The 19911-nt window shown below is 44.2% G+C and overlaps 1 protein-coding gene across 1 annotated transcript in view; it reads left to right on the top strand.

Annotated features, from left to right (window-relative positions):
* GALNT2 (polypeptide N-acetylgalactosaminyltransferase 2) overlaps positions 1-19911 on the top strand; it is a 179133-nt gene that overhangs the window by 123266 nt on the left and 35956 nt on the right. Inside the window, exons 4-6 of the mRNA XM_068981629.1 lie at positions 17755-17853; positions 18109-18176; positions 18429-18494. Coding sequence (XP_068837730.1) covers positions 17755-17853; positions 18109-18176; positions 18429-18494 — 233 coding nt within the window. The remainder of the gene's footprint in view (positions 1-17754; positions 17854-18108; positions 18177-18428; positions 18495-19911) is intronic.

The raw sequence follows: 19911 nt of genomic DNA, 5'->3' as shown, positions 1-19911 counted from the left end.
GTAACACTCCTAGATGAAGACGCAGCGAGAACATTCTCTGACATAAATTGTACCAATGTTTTCTTAGGTCAGTTTCCCAAGGCAATAGAAACAAAAGCAAAAATAAACAAATGAGACCTAATCAGACTTAGAAGCTTCTGTACAGTAAAGGAAACCATAAACAAAAAGACAACCAGAGCAAGAGAAAAATATTTGCCGATAAGGTGACCGACACAGGCTTAATTTCCAAAATAGGCAAACAGTGCACACAGCTCAGCAACAAAAAACAAAGGGCCCGATCAAAAAACGGGCAGAAAGCCTGCACAGACCCTGCCTCCAGAAAAGACACACAGATGGCCAGCAGATGCATGAAGATAAACGCAGTGTCACTAGTTATGAGGGAAATGCAAATCAAAACTGCAGTGAAGTTCCACCTCACACTGGCCAAACTGGCCATCATAAAAAGTCTACAGATAACAAATGCTGGAGAGGGTGTGGAGAAAAGGGAACCCTCCTACACTGTTGGTGGGAATGTAAGTTTGTGTGGCCCCTATGGAAAATAGTACAGAATTTTCTCAAGAAACTAAAATACAGTTGCCATATGATCCAGCAATCCCACTCATGGGCATATATCTGGACAAAACTATAACTTAAAAAAAACCCAAAACAACACTATCGTCTCGCCGTCTGGTTCTGTTCTTCTGGTGGGTTCTATTCTTCCCACCCATTTCGTGTTTCTTCTCCTCTCCTTTCATGCTTCCTTTGGACTAAGTATTTCCTGCACCATTAACTTGGCAATTAGAATCTAATATAAATGAATACTCTCATTTCCTCCTGGACAAGGCACAGACCACTTCCCCTCCACTCCCTTGGATGCATTATTGTCATTTGGTTTAATTCCTTATTTATGTGCAAACCCTACTGGATATCTTATATTGTTTTTTTACAGTAAATATCCTTTAGATTTATCTGCATATTGATATTTCCATTTTCCCTCATTTTTTATTTTTTCATTTTCCCACCTGGTGCGGTTTCCTCAGTTCTCATAGCTTCTCTGAATATTTCTTTCTGTGCCAATTTGCTGGCAATGGAATCTGTTCCTTCATTTTATCTGAAAAAATCTTTATTTCATTTTCATCTTTGAAGAGTGTTTTCACTGAGTAGAGATGCCCAGGTTGACAGTTACTTTCTGAACTTTTACATCACCATTTACTTGTCTTCTGCCTCCATTCTTCCTGGTGGAGTATCAGCTGTTAGTCTTATTGTTGCTTTTTGAAGGGATCTTGACTGTGTTCCCTAGCCGCCCTGAGGATGTTTACCTTTGGCTTCAGCGGTCTCGTTAGACTGCGCCTGGCACCGTCGCCGTGCTGAACGTGGCTGGAGTCTCTGCTCGTCCCTGAATCTTACAGCTTTGTGCTGTGTCAGTGTCTCTGTGCCACATTCTCTCTCCCCACTCCCTCTGGGCCCTAACTACATCTTGGTTAGATATTTCCGCATGTCCTGTGTCCCTCTTGTGCTATTTTCTGTATTTTTTTTTATTCTCTTTCATTCCTTGAGCTTCAGTCTGGACATAATTCTATTGGCCTGCCTTCCAGCCCCCTAATTCTTGTCCCTGCTTTGGATATCTATTCTGCTTTCAAACCCACCTATTTAATTTTAATTTCAGTTACTATATTTTGCTATGTATGAACAGGTATGGAGATATTTATAGTCTGTAGCTGATGTTTTCTCCCTCTGAAGAGGATCTAGTTTTGCTCTCTGGCAGGCACTTGGAATAGGGCAGATTGCCTTGAGTCTGGAGTTGAGCTGAAACAGAGCTGGAGTTCGGTCTTTTGTGGGAGAGCTGGTGAGCATCCAGATCTCTGTGCTCCTGGGCAGCAGCCCACTGGGATTCTCCCTGGGAGTCCGGGCTGTGTGTCAGAGGCCCTCTTCCTTGTTGACTTGACTCCCAGTCTGGCCCCCCAGCCCCATGCCACTGGCAGCACCATCGCTCCTCCTGGCTCGTTCAGCCTCTTGGCTCCACCCTGCCTGGGGGAGGAGGACCGCAGAGTGTTGGACTTACTCCCACGACTCCTCTTCTTTCTGAGAACCTGGCCCTCCAGCACCTGGCTAGATCGAGAACCCAGATGCCTTTTCGATCTCCAGTACCTTCAAATCAGTGTTTTTGATGTGTTTCATCCAGAATTTCTAGTTGCTTTCAGTGGGTAGGTTGATCTACAACAAGCAACTTTTTACTATCACTGAGAGCAAGAAAAAGCTGAGTGTTCTATTTGGAACTAAATTCAGTGGGAAGTTCACAGTTCATAAATTTCGTTTTAAGCAGCAATGTCTGTCCCAAAAGAGAGTACATAAAAATAGAGTGGACTTGAAGTTGGGAGATGTAGCTTCTGTTAATGGCTGTACCACTTACTGTCAGACTAAGGTTGAAATAATTTCTGTAAACCCTGGATTTCTTAGCTATAAAACCATAACACCTGCCCTGCCCATCGTACACATTTTTCTTAGGCTCAGATGTCTATGAAAGAATTTCATAAACTGCAAACAGCGGTACTAATACAGGATATTATGTTGTTGTTGTCTGTGCCTAGTGGCGTGTGAGTGTGTGAAGCTGGCTTTGAGTGCTCCCAACATGAGTGTGGCATGGAGGGCAGATGTTCAGCTTCCCACGTGTGACACTGAGGGGCACCTGGGTCTTCTCACTGCAGCATGACATTGGAGTGTTTCATTATTGACCAAAAGCAGTTGGAGAAACCACTTTGAAACAGCAATCCCACCTGTTTCAGAAGAAATCAGGGCAATTAAAATGGAGTCAGCAGAGTGTTGCTTTGTAAACGAGATGAATCGGTGGGTCTGAACAAAAACCATCCTGTTTCAGCCACACTTTTAAATGAGTTGCTTCACCATCACCATGGAACCATGAAACAATTGGAAAAAAAAAGTCCTTTTCAATGGAAGTCTTGAATATTTCAGGAAATAACCCCAATGTTATAAAATGTGTTATACCTTTGTTAGTCATTTAGGCTGCAGATTCAGGGATTCTTTTGACTCTTCTGATGAGCGTGAGAGCAGCGGTGTTGCCAGTGGATGTACCCACACGCTCACCCCCAAACACCTGCCTGCTTGCTCTTGGAACTGACCCGTCCACGCATACTCTGGCTGTCAAGTGCTCGTGATGGAATCTGCGAGAACCCAGATCCCCTTTCAATCTATAAAATTAAAAGTGCAGACTTAGAATAATATTCATCTTAAGCATATTGGATCAACCATGATTTCCCCCATCTGACAATGATGAAAGAAAGAGAAAAATTCATGTCTGTGAAAATTCAAGCCTATTAAAAGAAGAAAATATTGCAGTCAGAATATTGTACTTAGATTCCAATTTTTATATTATTCATTGTTGATTTATTTTGACTCGGCGTTTCTGCATTCATTCAGTAAGGATTTGAGTGCCTTGTGACAGGTCACCAGGGAAAGAGCAATGAACAAAACTGATAAAAAAGTTTTTTGCCTTCTCAGAGCTTATGTCAAGGGAGTGAAAATAGAAGAGAGTAAAATAAATGATCAGATTTATGGAATAAGACAATGTTAAATGCAATAGTGAGAAAACATATGGGGATCAGATGTGTGGGGGTCAAGATGAAGGGTTCAGTAATAAATGGGTGGTTAATACAGCAAGAGGAGCAGCCGGTAAAGTGAAAGGACAGCCTGCAGAGTGGGAAGGAGGCCATGTGAGCAAATCATATTTGATAAGGAGCTAATATCCAGCGTATATAAAGAACTCATGTAAATAGCAAAAATAATAATCAAATGTTATCAAAAGGTGAGCAAAGGACCAGAATAGGAATAGACATTTTTCCAGAGAAGGTAAATGTACCTATTTCATGTTCCTGTTGGTAAAATGGCCAACGGGTACATGAAAATGTGCTCAGCATCATTAATCATCAGGGAAATGCCAGTCAAACCACAGTGAGATAATCACTTCACACCTGTTAGATTGACTGTCACGAAAAAGGTAACAGATAACAAGTGTTGGTGAGGACGTGGAGAAGAGGGAACCCTTGTGCACTGTTGGTGGGAAAGTAAATTGGTGTAGCCACTGTGGAAAATGTGTGGAGGTTCCTCAAAAAATAAAAAATGAAACTACTGATACCATGCCACCCAGCAATTTCACTCCTGGGTATATCTCCAAAGGAAATGAAATCCCTGTCTCAGAGATAATCTGCACTTCATGCTCACTGCAGCATTGTTTATAATGGCCAAGATGTGGAAAGCCCCCTGCTGGCCCAGACAGTGAATAGTCTGCCTGCAATGCAGGAGACAGGTTTGATCCCTGGATTGGGGGGATCCCCTGGAGAAGGAAATGGCAACCACTCCAGTATTTTTCACTTCACTTCACTTGCAGTATTCTTACCTAGAGGATTCCATGGACAGAGGAGCCTGGCGGACTACAGTCCATGGGGTCTCAAAGAATTGGACATGACTGAGTGACTAACACTTTCTTTCTAAGACATGTAGGCAACCTCAGTGCCCACTGAGGGATGAATGGATGTTATATACTTGCACACACATGCATGTACAATGGAAAGTTATCTAGCCATAAAAAAGAAGGAAATTCTGCCATTTGTGACTACATGGATGGATCTTGAAGGCATTTTGCTAAGTGAGATAATTCAGATGAAGAAAAATAAATACTATATGATCTCACTTACATGTGAACTAAAAAACTCATCAGATTTGGCTACCAGAGGTGGAGGTAGAAGGTGGAGGAGTTGGAGAAAGGTAATCACAAGTTACAAACTTCCAGTTATAGGATAAATAAGTATTGGGGGTGTGCTGTACAGCATGGTGACCACAGTTAACACTGCCAGGTGGTATATTTGAAAGCTGCTAAGAGATCCTTCCTGACGTGTCTCCTATACCTCCCAGTAGTTAGATGCAGACTGTTCTGTATAAGCTGCACAACACTGCAGTTGCTATTGGGCAGTCTACTTTTTCACTCAGTGATGCATAGAAAACATTTTAAATCTAGTGTTCATTTTAAATGGCTTTATATATTCGATTTTCTTTTCTTTTTTTTATATGAATTTATTTATTTTAATTGGAGGTTAATTACTTTACAACATTGTATTGGTTTTGCCATACATCAACATGAATCCGCCACAGGTATACACGTGTTCCCCATCCTGAACCCCCCTCCCTCCTCCCTCCCCGTACCATCCCTCTGGGTCATCCCAGTGCACCAGCCCCAAGCATCCAGTATCATGAATCGAACCTGGACTGGCGAAGTTCTCTGGTGATGGGAGTGGAGTTTGTTTCTTTACTTCTTTAATGCTAACAGTATTGGGGTGAGTATTTTTTTTGTAACCTGTTTGCCCATTCATTTGAAAGGAAGCATATTTTTAAAAGTCAGTACATTATTTAGTTCTGAGAATCTACCAGAATTTTTCAGTAAATTGCTCAGTTTGGTTGGTATTTTATTTGGGGTCTTGAATTAAGAATCCTAATTGAAATTATCCATGGTCTCCTCCCTTCCCTTCCCTCCTCCTCCCTTCATGTGGGTTTGGCTTTATACTTACACTAACTTTATAAAATGAATTTAGAACAAATGTGTAAAAAAAAAAAGATGCTTAAGAAAAACTTATTTATAAAGGAACTGTTTCTTGAAATTCACCTGTAAAAGTCATCTAAACCTAGAGCTGTTTTTGTTTGAATCACTGTAATCCTTGGATAACTTAAAATTCCTATATGGATATTGATACATGGTAAATTTTCCTGTGCTTCACTTGAATTAATTTTGATAATTTATAGCTTATTATAAATGCCACTTGGTTTTCAAGTATATTGGTATAATATCATATTCATATGCACTTAAATCCTTTTTCTTGTTTAGAAACACTTTTTTTTTTTTTTTTTTTTGGTTTTTCTGCCTCATCTTTTTTGCCTTGTATAGTTTCAGGAAAGCTGCCATAGCTCCATGCATCATAATTACTTTCAAGGCAGGAAGTAAAGGGGTCCAAAATAGTCTTTTCTTTAGGGACCGTTTGCTTTTATCAGCAAAGTACATCTTTTCTGGAATCCCCCAGCAGACTTTCTGTTACTATTCATTAGCCAGAACTAAGTCATGGTTATTGGAGATCATGGTGGAGGCTAGGGAAAGGAGTTTGTCTTTGGCCAAGCAGAACTCATCTCTAGGGCTTGGCAGTTTGCCCAAAACAAGCTCTGTAAGAAGGGGGCAAGAGGGGTGTGACTTTTGTGTTACCAAGATGTTTGTGCCCTTTTTCAGGCGTGCACAAGAGAGACTCCACGACATTGCAGTCAGAAGGACTGAGCATAGACGCAGCAGCTGTCAGTGTCAGGAAGCATGAATCGGATAACTTCATCATCCTTTACCATAACATACCATCTTTCTGCCATTCATTAGAAGTTAATTTTCCCCCCCAAGATTCCAAAAGGATGCTGTTACACTTGACATGAGCAAGGTCTCAGGGAACAAGATATCACCCTAGCTTTGGTTGGAGAGGGTGGGAACAGGTCATCTCAAGCCAAGTGCTGAATATTCAGCACTTGGTTATTTGTGTGAAACCCTGATGGGCTGGGGCCAAGGAGGGTTCTGCTTCCAGTTTACATCCTTGTCCTTAACCAGTGACAAAACTCTTCTGTTTGCCTTTCATCCTTGTGAGGAAATGGGTAAAAATTTTATCTTTGTACAACAAGCAAAAACATAGAGTTAACTGTCTTTGAAAAGTACCCAAAAGCATCTTCCGTGACAACGTCAGTGTCCTTAAAAGTCAGAACCACAAGGTCCGTGCACTTGAACCTGCCATCCTTCCAGTCCCAGGGATTATTTGACCCGTGTTTGAGGGGAGGGTTGGAAGAGAGATGCAGGACAGAGAGGAAAGCCGGTTGTCTGACTAAAACCAGGAGGGGCTCGCATGATCAACCCCAAGACAGCAGGGAGCAGGTCTCTTCACAGAGCGGTGCAAAGAGAAACCTGGAGACTTGAGTCCAGGAGGAAGGCGGAGGTGCCCTGTGTCTGTGGAACAGGTGGGGACCCACGGCTCTCACTCTCTGATAAACGGTATGCACACTCATCCCGAGAGGGTGGCTCCCTGCATCGGAAGGGGTAAGAAGTTCAAGCTCTGCTTTCTCTCTGCTCTGACTTCCTCAGCCATGAGCAGGAGGTCCTGCCTGAAGTGCACTTGGAAGGATAAGAACCTCAAAGGGCTTCATCCAGGGCTGTTATTTTCTTAACATTCAGTAGCTATCCACTCTTGAAAAAGTTCTCAGTTAAAATTTAGTATCTGTAAAACTGGAGGCAGTAAAGGGCAGGTGATACTCTTTGAATGAGAAAATAGTTTGCTTTCTCCAAAAGGCGCTGGCTGAAAGCAGCAAGTAGAAACCTGACATCCGCTCCCTCAGGGCCGGGAGAGGACCCTGTGTGTTCTGGGCAGCGTGTGTTCTCCGTGGCTCTGCTGCAGCGTCTTCAGAGTGAGGAGTCTGTGCTTGTGGACCGTCTGCTATGCTTTCCACCTCTGGAGTGCTTGGCTTTTCCAGGGGATCAGAGGACTTCAAAGGGAGAGTGGTAAACACAACAGACTCCAGTTTCTGATACCTTGAGAGGGGTTTCAGACACCTCGTTCTTGGTATAAGAACACACTCCTGTGGTCAGACGCAGCGCGAGGTACGAGAACACTCAGGTGAAGCATTGGGGTGCTTTGGACTGAAAACTTCAGAGTGAGACAAACCTGCCACTATCTGGAGCTAATTCAGATCCGCTGCCAACTGAATTTTTAAGAAGCTTAATTTCAGATGGGTCCTGCAGAGGTTTTAAAATATCTTTGGATTTGATTCTTTTCCATTTTAAAAAACCTCTATAGAATAAGCTCTCTAGCTATTAGGACTGATCAGAAATTAGTTGATTAGGTGAATATCATGTCATTATCACTGCTTGAAGGATTATTAAGAGTGTATTTTAATTAAATGAACGTTATACAACAGCTGTGAGACCTCTTTTTTTACCTTCCTGCTTTTGTAAATCCCATTTCCAACTCCCATTTTACCCCCTGGCCTCCCTAGCCCCTCGGAGCAAATGAGCCGTGGAGATGGCAGTGTGAGGCTGACCCCTTGTTCAGGTTGTGTTGAAGTCGAAATCCCTGGGGTTGAGGCTCTAAGGTCTCTGCCTGCCCTGGGGCTGGAGGGAGGGCCGGTCTGAGTTCAGGGTGCCTTGCTGTGAATCCAGGCTCCCACCGTCTTCCACAGGGCCCAGGGCCATGAGGCCTTAGGCCTGGCTCTGTTGATGCGCTGCTTCACGTCCAGGAGGGAGCTTCTAAAACTCACATTCCTAGGCATCAACCAGACCTACTTGTGTGGGCAGAGCCAAGGCATCTGCATGTTGACGACCTGCTTTTGGGAGAGTCTGGCACTCACTTTCTGTGAGTGATGCCCGTAAGATCATGCCAGGACAGCTACCTGGCCCCAGAGCACAGCGGGTCCCTGATGAGGAGCATGCCCAGATGGGGTGGGCGAGTGGCTTCAGCTGCACAGCTTGTACTGAAAGTTCCAGCTCCCGTGGGGACCGCTGTGTCCACTACCAGGACACAGTCAACTCAAACAGCAGACCTGCCTCTTTCTTCCTTTGAACAGAAAATGTGTTGCCTGTGGGCGAGGGCAAAGGACAAAAGATACTTTCGGGGCCTCAGCTGGGTCACCTGCTATTCATAGCCTGCGTCCCAGGCTCTGTGTGGTAGGACCCTACACACGCACACCTCCACATGCAAGCAGAGGCAGAGGGCCTGGAAACTGACAATATATTTTGATCGGTTCTTTTGTTTTTTGAAACCCCTGGCCCTGCCACCTGAGCTTGACCGTGACACAGTCTCCCTTGGCTTGTCTCACCTGGACCAAGGGTGCACGTGGAGACTGGCACCTTTCCAGGAGCTCTGTCTGCTGGAGAGACCAGCCCAGCCCAGTGCTATGTTGCTGTCCATTGCCCGAGGCACCACCCTACGTGTATACCTTGGCACAGGACCAAGGCAGGTGCCACATCACTCTTGCAGTGTTAGAGCTAGTCATTACACCTACAGGCACCTCTTCCTCTTTCACCCCACCCTCCTCTCGGTTGTGTACAGAACTACCTTTGTTTCTCCAGTGATAGTCTGGTTGGACTTTGAAACTGTAAGACAGATCTGTGACTCAAAAAGGCAAACACACACACAAAAATGGGGTAAACTTCAAAATAGAAGAAAGGAAATAAGGAGAAAGAAAATTTTAATAAACTGGGAAAATAAACAGAGGATTATATAAAGCTTGATTTTCAAAAATTAGAAATCTCTAAGAATACTGATAAATGTAAAAAGCATGATTAATGTTAGGAATAAAAGAGCGGAGCAGATATAACTATGGACAGAGTAGAGTTTGTAAAGATTATAAGAAAACTGTGGGTACACTTTTATGCAAATTTGAAAATTTAATGGAATGCTTAGTTTTCTAGGAACGTGGAAATTACCAAAGTCATTCAAGAAATAGAAAAATATGAATGCAAGCCATGAAAGGTCTTTTTAACAGTAAGAAGTTTATCTTCCCTGAATTCACAGACTCTTTTAGAGAATTTCTAGAAAAAGAGGGAAAGCTGCCTTGTTTGCTTCTTGAGAGCACGAGTACTTTCTTGTGAAACTGGACAAAGAATGTAGAAGAACAGAACATTGTAGGCCAGCTACTGTTATGATTATAGAGTCAAAATATTGGAAACCAAGTACCAGTGTATCTAATATTGCTCTATTTTTAAAAAAGTCATAGCCAAGTGGAGTTTCATTTAGGAATACAAAAATGATAGAACAACATGAGATATATTAATATAATATTCCTTCTCAAAGGATTAAAGGAGGAAAGCTATATGATCTTCTTAATAGATGCAAGGGAAAAAATCATAAACTTGATTTGGCACTTGGAATTTCCTAAATCTGATTAAATTCAGTTCAGTCGCTCAGTCATGTCCAGCTCTTTGCGACCCCATGCCTCCCTGTCCATCACCAACTCCCAGAGTTTACCCAAACTCAGGCCCATTGAGTCGGTGATACCATCCAACCTTCTTCTCCTGCCTTCAATCTTTCCCAGCATCAGGGCCTTTTCCAGTGAGTCAGTTCTTCACATCAGGTGCCCAAAGTATAGGAGTTTCAGCTTTAGCATCAGTCCTTCCAATGAACACTCAGGACTGATCTCCTTTAGGATGGACTGGTTGGATCTCCTTGCAGTCCAAGGGACTCTCAAGAGTCTTCTCCAATACCACAGTTCAAAACCATCAATTCTTTGGTGCTCAGCTTTCTTCACAGTCCAACTCTCACATCCATACATGACTGCTGGAAAAACCATAGCCTTGATTAGATGGACCTTTGTTGGCAAAGTAATGTCTCTGCTTTTTAATATGCTGTGTAGGTTGGTCATAACTTTTATTCTAAGAAGTAAGTGTCTTTTAATTTCGTGGCTGCAGTCACTGTCTGCGGTGATATTGGAGCCCCCCAAAATAAAGTTAGCCACTGTTTCTACTGTTTCCCCATCTATTTGCTATGAAGTGATGGATGCCATAATCTTGGTTTTCTGAATGTTGAGCTTTAAGCCAGCTTTTTCACTCCTCTTTCACTTTCATCAAGAGGCTCTTTAGTTCTTCTTCACTTTCTGCCATAAGGGTGGTGTCATCTGCATATCTGAAGTTACTGATGTTTCTCCCAGCAATCCTGATTCCAGCTTGTGCTTCCTCCAACCCAGCGTTTCTCATGATGTACTCTACATATAAGTTAAATAAGCAGGGTGACAATATACAGCCCTGATGTACTCCTTTTCCTATTTGGAACCAGTCTGTTGTTCCATATCCAGTTCGAACTGTTGCTTCCTGACCTGCATACAGGTTTCTCAACAGGCAGCTGAGGTGGTCTGGTATTCTCATCTCTTTAAGAGTTTTTTTAAGAATTTTCCACAGTTTGTTGTGAAAAATAAATTAGCAAAGCTAAGGATCAAGTCTTGGACCATGATCAACTCAGGTGTGGTAATGAGTATCCTGTGGCCTGTTGGGGAGAGAGGCAGCAGGCCTGCTTTTTCCCAGGTCGCCACCACCACCACCATCATGATTATGTCTGCAAGATATCGCAGACATAAAATCTAGAAGATGTTATACAAGCACCTAGGTGTTCCTGCCTGGAGAATCCCAGGGACGGGGGAGCCTGCTGGGCTGCCGTCTATGGGGTCGCACAGAGTCAGACACGACTGAAGCGACTTAGCAGCAAGCACCCTCTACTCCACTTTTTCAAATCTTAATACTTTGCAACACTGGTACCTGATTAAGATTTTTTAAATGAAATAAAACTCGACATATAATAGTTAAAGTCCTGGTACGTCTTTCCTACCTCAAATCCCATCTTCACCAATGGTAACACTACCCTAAGCTTGGTTCATCAGTATTCCTCAGTACATCTTCATCAAACCACATGTGTTGTGTGTGTGTGTGTGTTAGTTGCTCAGTTGTGTCTGACTCTTTGTGATGCCATGGACTGTAGCCCACCAGGCTCTCTGTGCATGGGATTCTCCAGGCAGGGTTGCCATTTCCTTCTCCAGGGGATCTTTCCGACCCAGGGATCAAACCCAGGTCTCCCACATTGCAGGCAGATTCTTTACGGCCTGAGCAGCTGGTAAGCAGAATGGAGCATTGCTTTGCGCATGGCTGACACTGCACTGCGGCTTGCTCTCTCCGCTTTTGGGAATGCACCTGCTTTGACACACATGGCTCTGTTTTATTCACACCCACTGTTGCACAGCCGTCTCTTGCAGGAACACACCACATCCAATCTCTTCTGCTGACAGTCAGTCTCCTGTTAGGAACAATGCAGTCGTGGATACTGTCTTTTTGCATATGTGAGAAAGTTTCTCTGCATCATTTGCCCGCAGACGACTCCTAGTCACAGATTTATGTTATTCAGCAAGCTGATCTTTGAAGGCTGTTCCCAGCTTTACCCCACCCATAAGGGCAGCATTCACAGTGCTCCAAATTCTCACCATCCCCGGATAGCATCAAATTTTGCCCACCAGATATGAAATACCCTCTTAGTATTCTAATTTTCTTTCCCCTGTTTACTAGAGAGGGCACACATCTTGTCATATGTTTATGAGCTGATGATTAAAGACCCCTTTCTAAAATATTATCCCAGGGCCACAGTTTGAAAAATCAAACTTAAAAAGTATGTTTGACAGCATACATCTTAAACAAAATAACAGGATCTGCCACAGACTTGGAGAAGATTTTTGCAGTACTCACGGCTGACAGAGGATACTATCCGGAATATACAAATTCCTATCATCGAATACTAATGAGGTAAAAACCTAACAAATAGTGGACAAAGAATATGAGCAACCGTTTGACAGAAGAAACAATCTAACCAGCTCACAGGCCACTGCTGGCCATGGCTGGAGTCCGTGGACTGTGCACTCAGCAACCTAACTGAGCTCTCCTAGTCCTGAGAATCTGTATATTCTCTTGGATTTTCCACCCATTGATTCATCCACATTTTGTCCTTTTCTTTACACCACTTCTACATTTACAGTTCTTGTCTCAATAAGGCACTGTTTATGGCCTGCAATGCAATATGCAATAAAAAAAGGTAGTAGAGAACATCTCATCTTCAAAGTGAATGCAATTCAATTCTCATAAAGCATCATGTTTGCCATAGACATTTTACAGATACCTTTAATCTAGTAAAGTAATGCTCAAAATTCTCCAAGCCAGGCTTCAGCAATACGTGAACTGTGAACTTCCTGACGTTCAAGCGGGATTTAGAAAACGCAGAGGAACCAGAGATCAAATTGCCAACATCCGCTGGATCATCGAAAAAACAAGAGAGTTCCAGAAAAACCTGCTTTATTGACTATGCCAAAGCCTTTGACTGTGTGGATCACAATAAACTGCGGAAAACTCTGAAAGAGACAGGAATACGAGACCACCTGACCTGTCTCTTGAGAAATCTGTATGCAGGTCAGAAAGCAACAGTTAGAATAGGAAAATAGGAAAAGGAGTACATCAAGGCTGTATATTGTCACCCTGCTTATTTAACTTATATGTAGAGTACATCATGAGAAACGCTGGGTTGGAGGAAGCACAAGCTGGAATCAGGATTGCTGGGAGAAACATCAATAACTTCAGATATGCAGATGACACCACCCTTATGGCAGAAAGTGAAGAAGAACTAAAGAGCCTCTTGATGAAAGTGAAAGAGGAGAGTGAAAAAGTTGGCTTAAAGCTCAACATTCAGAAAACTAAGATTATGGCATCCATCACTTCATAGCAAATAGATGGGGAAATAGTAGAAACAGTGGCTGCCTTTTATTTTGGGGGGCTCTAAAATCACTGCAGATGGCGACTGCAGCTATGGAATTAAAAATGCTTGCTCCTTGGAAGAAAAGCTATGACCTACCTAGACAACATATTAAAAAGCAGAGACTTTACTTTGCCAACAAAGGTCCATCTAATCAAGGCTATGGTTTTTCTAGTGGTCAAGTATGGATGTGAGAATTGGAATATGAAGAAAGCTGAGCACAGAAGAATTGATGCTTCTGAACTGTGGTGTTGGAGAAGACTCTTGAGAGTCCCTTGGACTGCAAAGAGATCCAACCAGTCCATCCTGAAGGAAATCAGTCGTGAATATTCTTTGGAAGGACTGATGCTGAAGCTGAAACTCCAATATATTGGCCACCTGATGCAAAGAACTGACTTGTTGGAAAAGACCTTGATGCTGGGAAAGATTGAAGGTAGGAGGAGAAAGGGACGACAGAGGATGAGATGACTGGATGGCATCACCGTGAGTTTGAGTGAGCTCCGGGAGTTGGTGATGGACAGGGAGGCCTGTGGTCGATGGATAGGAGTGCTGCAGTCCATGGGGTCGCAAAGAGTTGGACATGACTGTGTGACTGAACTGAACTGAATTTGTTTTTGCTTGTTTATTTTTCTCCCCATGCTTTGCCTTGTTTTGTTGTCAGCAAATCAAAGCTGGATTTGTCTCTCAGGGGCAGACTCCAGTTAAAATCACAGAATAAATCCAAAATTTATTTCCAAAATTTCTTTAGGTCAATAATTTCTAAAGAGAAACACACATGACAGCAACCAGAACCTTGAAATACTGTGAATGATCCTGATATTTCCCCTCCAGGTGTTTCATGGGAAGCTGAGACCCAGCCAGAAGGCCCACCATGGACACACAGCAAGAATCCACTGCCATGGAGACTGACACCCAGGGTCCCCATTTGCTGGAAATTTGCCCCTATGTGGGGCCCCAGGGCATGGCTAGAGCAGGACTGGTGTTGAATGCTTAGGGTAGTGGGGTCTTCACAGCCTTCTCCAGGGACCCTGCTGGTGTCAGAGAGGGGTTGAGCCCCAGGTGCTTGGTAGAAGATGCCTGGGTAGATGTCTGTTGATACGTGACAGCCAAGTGCATATGATAGCCCTTATTAGGATGACAGCAACCTTTCCAGTGTTCAGAGTCCTTCTTCGATACTTGATCGTCCCACTGACCATGCAAAATTGTACGGGCCGGTTTCACAGACGAAGAAGGGTGCAGTGCCTCAGGTCACTCAGTGACCAAGGTTGCCACAGGCCAGACCAGCAGTGGGGCTGGGAGGTAGGTCGAGGGCATGGGGTAGACAGCATATTTCTGTACCCTTTTCCACACCATGGGGCAACCTTGCATATTACTAAATGGAGCCCCTCGCTTCCCAGTCTGAGGACATGTGGTGTTTGAATATTTCATCAGTGTCTCAACCAAACCTACATATAACATTTGCATCAGAGACAAGCCTCCCCAGAGACAGGTTCCTTCTGCACCCTGAGGGCTCAGGTGCGCAGTGTACTAGACATCAGCTGATTGAGAGATAGATAGGATGGCCATCATCTCACAGAAATTTAAAGCTCAATAAAATATTTTTTAAAATCATTGTGTGTCCAGTTTTTTAAAGTCCCCATTTAACTGGACAGGAAATTACCAGAATGACCCATGGAAACTCAAGTGAACTTGACCCAAAGCTATCCTCCACATCACACTGCCTCAGCTGCGTCGTCTGGGAGGGAGAACAGAATTGACTGCAGACTCTCCATGCTGCTGATGCCGAATAAGCCCCGGCTTCTGCTCAGTTCTCAGAGAAGCTTCAGGATGAAGGTGCCCCTGACAGCTAGCCCCCCTAGTGGGTTTCTATATCAGGCAGGCGTTCTTTCACCAGCTCTGAAGCAGAGAAGACTGCTTGGCAGCGACAGAGCTCTTTACGTGCAAGATTTATTCTGTTTCTTTTTAAAGAAATTCTTCAAACAACCCCTCCTTTTTCTTGGCTCAGTGTGAAGACTTAGGATCTGAATTCATATACGTACATATAACACTCTTAAACTCACAAGGTATGAGTTATTTCTCGGTTCTTACTTGTCATCCCTCTTTATCTTAGAAATAGGATATACCTCTTAAATTTCCTAATTGCCAATTCCTAGCAAAACTTGGTGCCTTATGACTGGAGAGGAATTTTAATAAAATGGTGTGAATGCTGCGTTCTGAAAAATGTATCCAAAGCCCCTTGAGAATTCCAAATGCTCGTGGAAGACGAGGCTTCCTGCAGAGAGACAGAAAATGAGGGAATAGGACGTGATTGCATCAGCTGAGTTTACTATGATTTAAGCCTGAAAAATGCTCCCTTCTCTCCTTTTGATTTTTCACGTGGCTGCACCAGACAAAGTTCAGCAAATCTGCTCAGCTCAGCAAAGCACCCCCCTCAACTGTGTGGAGTGGGGTCTGATTGCAGAGTATTGGCTCCTATCCTGGGGTTCTTATTTCATTAGCTTTGCAGTTTTGGTTCTTGGGAATGACATTTGTTGATCATTTGTTTACAGTTGAACCTTGCAGATTCTTACTTCCTTAATCTAACAATTGACAAATTCTTAAAAGTGAGAAAAAAAAAGAAAAAACACTCTAGCCTATCCATCTACTTGTCATTAAAGACTTGACATTAATTCCAGAATGCATTCTTTAATGTGACTGGTATGTCATTTTCTCATAGTTAATTAAAATCCAGTTATCCATATAACTGAGGTAAACAGAAGAAGCCCATTTTGTGATCTGACCTAATTGCTTTTTAATCGTACTGCTTTTCTTGCTCATTTTCAAAATTTGCTCTCTGAAATAGTTTTCCCAGTCCTGAGGGAAAATATGTGTCAACCATTTTCCTTTAAGGCGCTGCTGAGCTCCAAATATATTAATCTTTCTCCTTTTCCTACTCATTTCTTATCATTAAGATGAATAGTTTCAATTCTGGGAGCAGATCACTTGCAGCTGTGGTCAATTACATTAAGAGCTAAAGAGTAAAACAAGTTCTTCAAAAACTACTTGTTTGGCTGTGCTGGGGTCTTTGTTTGTTGTGGCATGAGAGCTCTTAGTTGTGGCATGTGGGATCTAATGCCCTGACCCAGGGCTGAATCCAGACTGCCTGCGTTGAGAGCACTTAGCCACTTAGCCACTGCACCACCAGGAAAGTCCCGAGAGTAAAACAAACTCTTCAAAATATGTTGGCCCAATGGGAAGTGTTCCACCTTCTTTGCTACCAGTGCAGGGATCCCAGATGGTGAGCACAGTGTGGAGGGACCACGTCCCTGGTGGCTGACTGATGGTCCCCACCCTACTGCAGGCAAGATCATCACTGTCTCCACCTCGGGCCAAGAGCTGCTTCCAGAGGCCAAAGAGGCTTTAGCTGTCTGTCCTCACCCCTTTTCCCACCAGCCTGGTAACTCCCTGAATGCCCTCATGCCACAGTTTGTTCGCAGCAGTCCTCAAGAACTATAAGCCTGCCCAGGGGTCTTGCTCTCTCAGAATTCTCTGGAGCATCACCTCTCTGCTGGCATGTTTTTCAAGGTCATGGAGCTTTCGAGGGACTTGCAGTGTCCCTTATGTTGTACCTGCTGAGCCCGATCTCCTTTTGCTGGTCCTTTCTGTTGCCTAATGGGTGATGGCTCAGCATCTTCAGCCAAGGGCTCTAGAGTCCTGTGTTCTGAAACAGCTTTTCTGGGCCCTCACAGCCTTGTGTCTGTCTGCAGGGTACAGACTGCCTGTTGCAGTCTGCCCACAATTTGTAGGGACTTTCTTCAGCCTGGTCCCAGGTTCTTTCAGTGCTGCTGGAAGTAGAAGGGGAGCTGATGGGCTCAAAGGCCCAACCATCCTTCCCTCTCCCACAGCAGCCTGCAGCACTGGCCCCTGGGATGACAGTCTGGCAAGGTGAGGGGCGTGTGTCTTGCGATCCAGGACCAGGGTGGAGCCAGATACCAGATACAGCTCGGCTGAGAATCCCAGCAACCCACATGCTTGCTGCAGGCAAAGTAGGAGAGAAGAAAAGAGCAGCATCACACAGTTGATTCCACCCCTCAGAAGTAACCACTGTGAACTGTGAAAAGCACATCTATATAGGTGTATCAGCATGTGCGACTAAATGGGAATTCACTGTTTCGAAACACGTTTTTTTTTAACACGTTAGAAAGATGTTCTCAGTATGTTACGTTTTGCTGAAATCTTTCATCTTTTAAATTGTTGCTCTGGTTGTGTTTCCTGTTTCCTGATGGCGCACTGTCACTGCATCTCAGAATAGGCCAGTGCCTCCGGCAAACGGCAGGTTCACCTCGAGTGCTGTCCTGCAGGGCCGGCTGCCCACGCTGTCAGGGGGCTCGCTGGGGTTGGTCCCAGCTCATGGTTCAGGTCACTCCTCCTTTTCCTGCAGGTGTCAGCGGAAGCAGTGGCGGGTAGATCTGCCAGCCACCAGCGTGGTCATCACATTTCACAATGAAGCCAGGTCAGCTTTGCTGAGGACAGTGGTCAGGTGAGGCCCACAGCTGCCACCCAGTCCCACCCACTGAAGCGTAGAGGGGCATCCCCAGCAGGGATGCCGAACAAGGGCCAAGTGCCCAGCACAGCCAGGCAAGGGCTGTCTGGGGGAGCAGACAGGTCCCCTGACTGTGCAGCACAGGAGGGGCTGGTGGCTCCTCCATCCAGGACTGGGGCCAGGGGATGAGAGTTTCCCACCCGCATCACACCCCTGAAAGGCCTGCAACTGTATCTTTCTGCCTTTCCTCAGTGTCCTTAAGAAAAGCCCGCCCCACCTGATAAAAGAAATCATCTTGGTGGATGACTACAGCAATGACCGTAAGTAGAGACCAGTCCCCCACCCCCACCCCTCCTTCTGGCCCTTCTCCTGGGCACCAGCCTTTCTGGGCTGTGGGTGCTAAGGACAAGTTTCAAGAAAAGGCCTCAAGAAGTGGGAGCAGCAAAAAGAGGGCCTCTCTGATGCCCCAAGGGGCTCATCAGCCCATAGGTGATGGAGAATCACCATCCCTGCCCCCCCCAAGCCCTTTGTAAACTTGAGGTTCAAAAGCTTTGCTTCTTTTCTTTTCCCAGCTGAAGACGGGGCTCTCTTGGGGAAAATTGAGAAAGTACGTGTACTCCGAAATGATCGGCGAGAAGGTAAGACTTCTCTTAATTCAATACCAAAACAGTTGAATTCTGATTTTCCCTGAACCCAGTAATAGTGTGAAGAAACATTTCAGGTACAGGAACAATTAACTGTCTTGTCTTTTGTCTGCCTCCCTCCAGCACAGCCTCTTGGGAGCCTCTCCCAGCAAACATAGGAAGGACATTAAAAGCTTACCTAATTGAAATTGTGTACTAGGGCTAGAGTTCAAATTACATTGTTATTTATGTATTTAGAAAACTGGCTTCTCTCTTTCACAACCTAGGAAATCTTATCAAGTCCCTTGAGTACTAGAATTAAGAAGAAAAAGGGAGATTTAGTAATGAGAACTTTAATGACTCCATGCTTCAGGCATCTGATAAAATAACTGGGATTCAAGTATGACAGCTTGCCCAAGGTGAACCATCCAAAAAGAGGAAAGAGCACTGTAATTACGTGCTTATTGCAAATGCCAGCCTTGAAACCTGCTGTCAGTCTTGTCTTTGCTGGAGCTGGGCTCATCGAGTCCACTTTATTGGCAGTTTTAAGAGAGACTCCAGAGAGGAAAGCATTACTTTGAAGTGTCTGGAAAGGAAACTGAAATCACAGTGTAATTAACATCCAGTGCATCCATGCTGGTAGAGAGCTAATGGCCGGATTCTTGGCTCTTCCATGGTCCTGAGAATCTTTCTGTAGGGAAAACGACAGAGCTTTAAACTATGTGCTGTTTTTGCTATTTGAGGATGACTGTTGATCCTGGAGTGGTGGCTGTGCCCTTTGATCAGAGAACATTGTCTTTCATCTGGTCCCCTGTGCACTCCAGCTGGAGTCAGTTTTTCTTAGCAAGAATCTAACCAGCCGATAAAGTGGGTGAGCCTGTTAGGGCGATATCATCAACATCATATTTTAACCAACAGAGATCTCCAATCCAGATGTTCAAGATACATAAACAATGGGGTCAGCCTTGCCCCTAAGCCAACTGTTTGCCGGACTTATATCTGTCCCCCAAGCTTTGAGTAAACCAAAATCTTTCACTGTCCTTGCCCCCAGAGAAGTTACATAATAACTTGTTGAATTCAAAACCAAAGTGTCCTCTGGCATGGGGGAAAAGATGATGAGGAAAAAAAAAGAAAAGAAATTATCTTTCATGTTGGCTGTTGTAACTGGCAAACCGCATGCTAGCCTTATCAGAGTGCCCTTAACCTGCTTAGAAATCAAAAGCAGTGTTTCTAAAAGAAACTTGCCATTTGCTTCAAGTTAGGCAGTTCATGTGGAGGGGAACCCACCTTGTTTTGGGAAGGAATGAAGAGGAGCAGCTGTGGGAAGCCAGATTGTGATAGACCTATGTGGAACACATGAGGAATGAGATAGTTGCGTCAAAAAATACACACCCAAGTGTGTGTGTGCCTGTGTGTGTGTATCCCATATAGT

The sequence above is a fragment of the Capricornis sumatraensis genome, chromosome 10, assembly GCF_032405125.1.
Source record: "Capricornis sumatraensis isolate serow.1 chromosome 10, serow.2, whole genome shotgun sequence".
NCBI lineage: Eukaryota > Metazoa > Chordata > Mammalia > Artiodactyla > Bovidae > Capricornis > Capricornis sumatraensis.
This window is presented reverse-complemented; position numbering and strand designations above follow the sequence as displayed.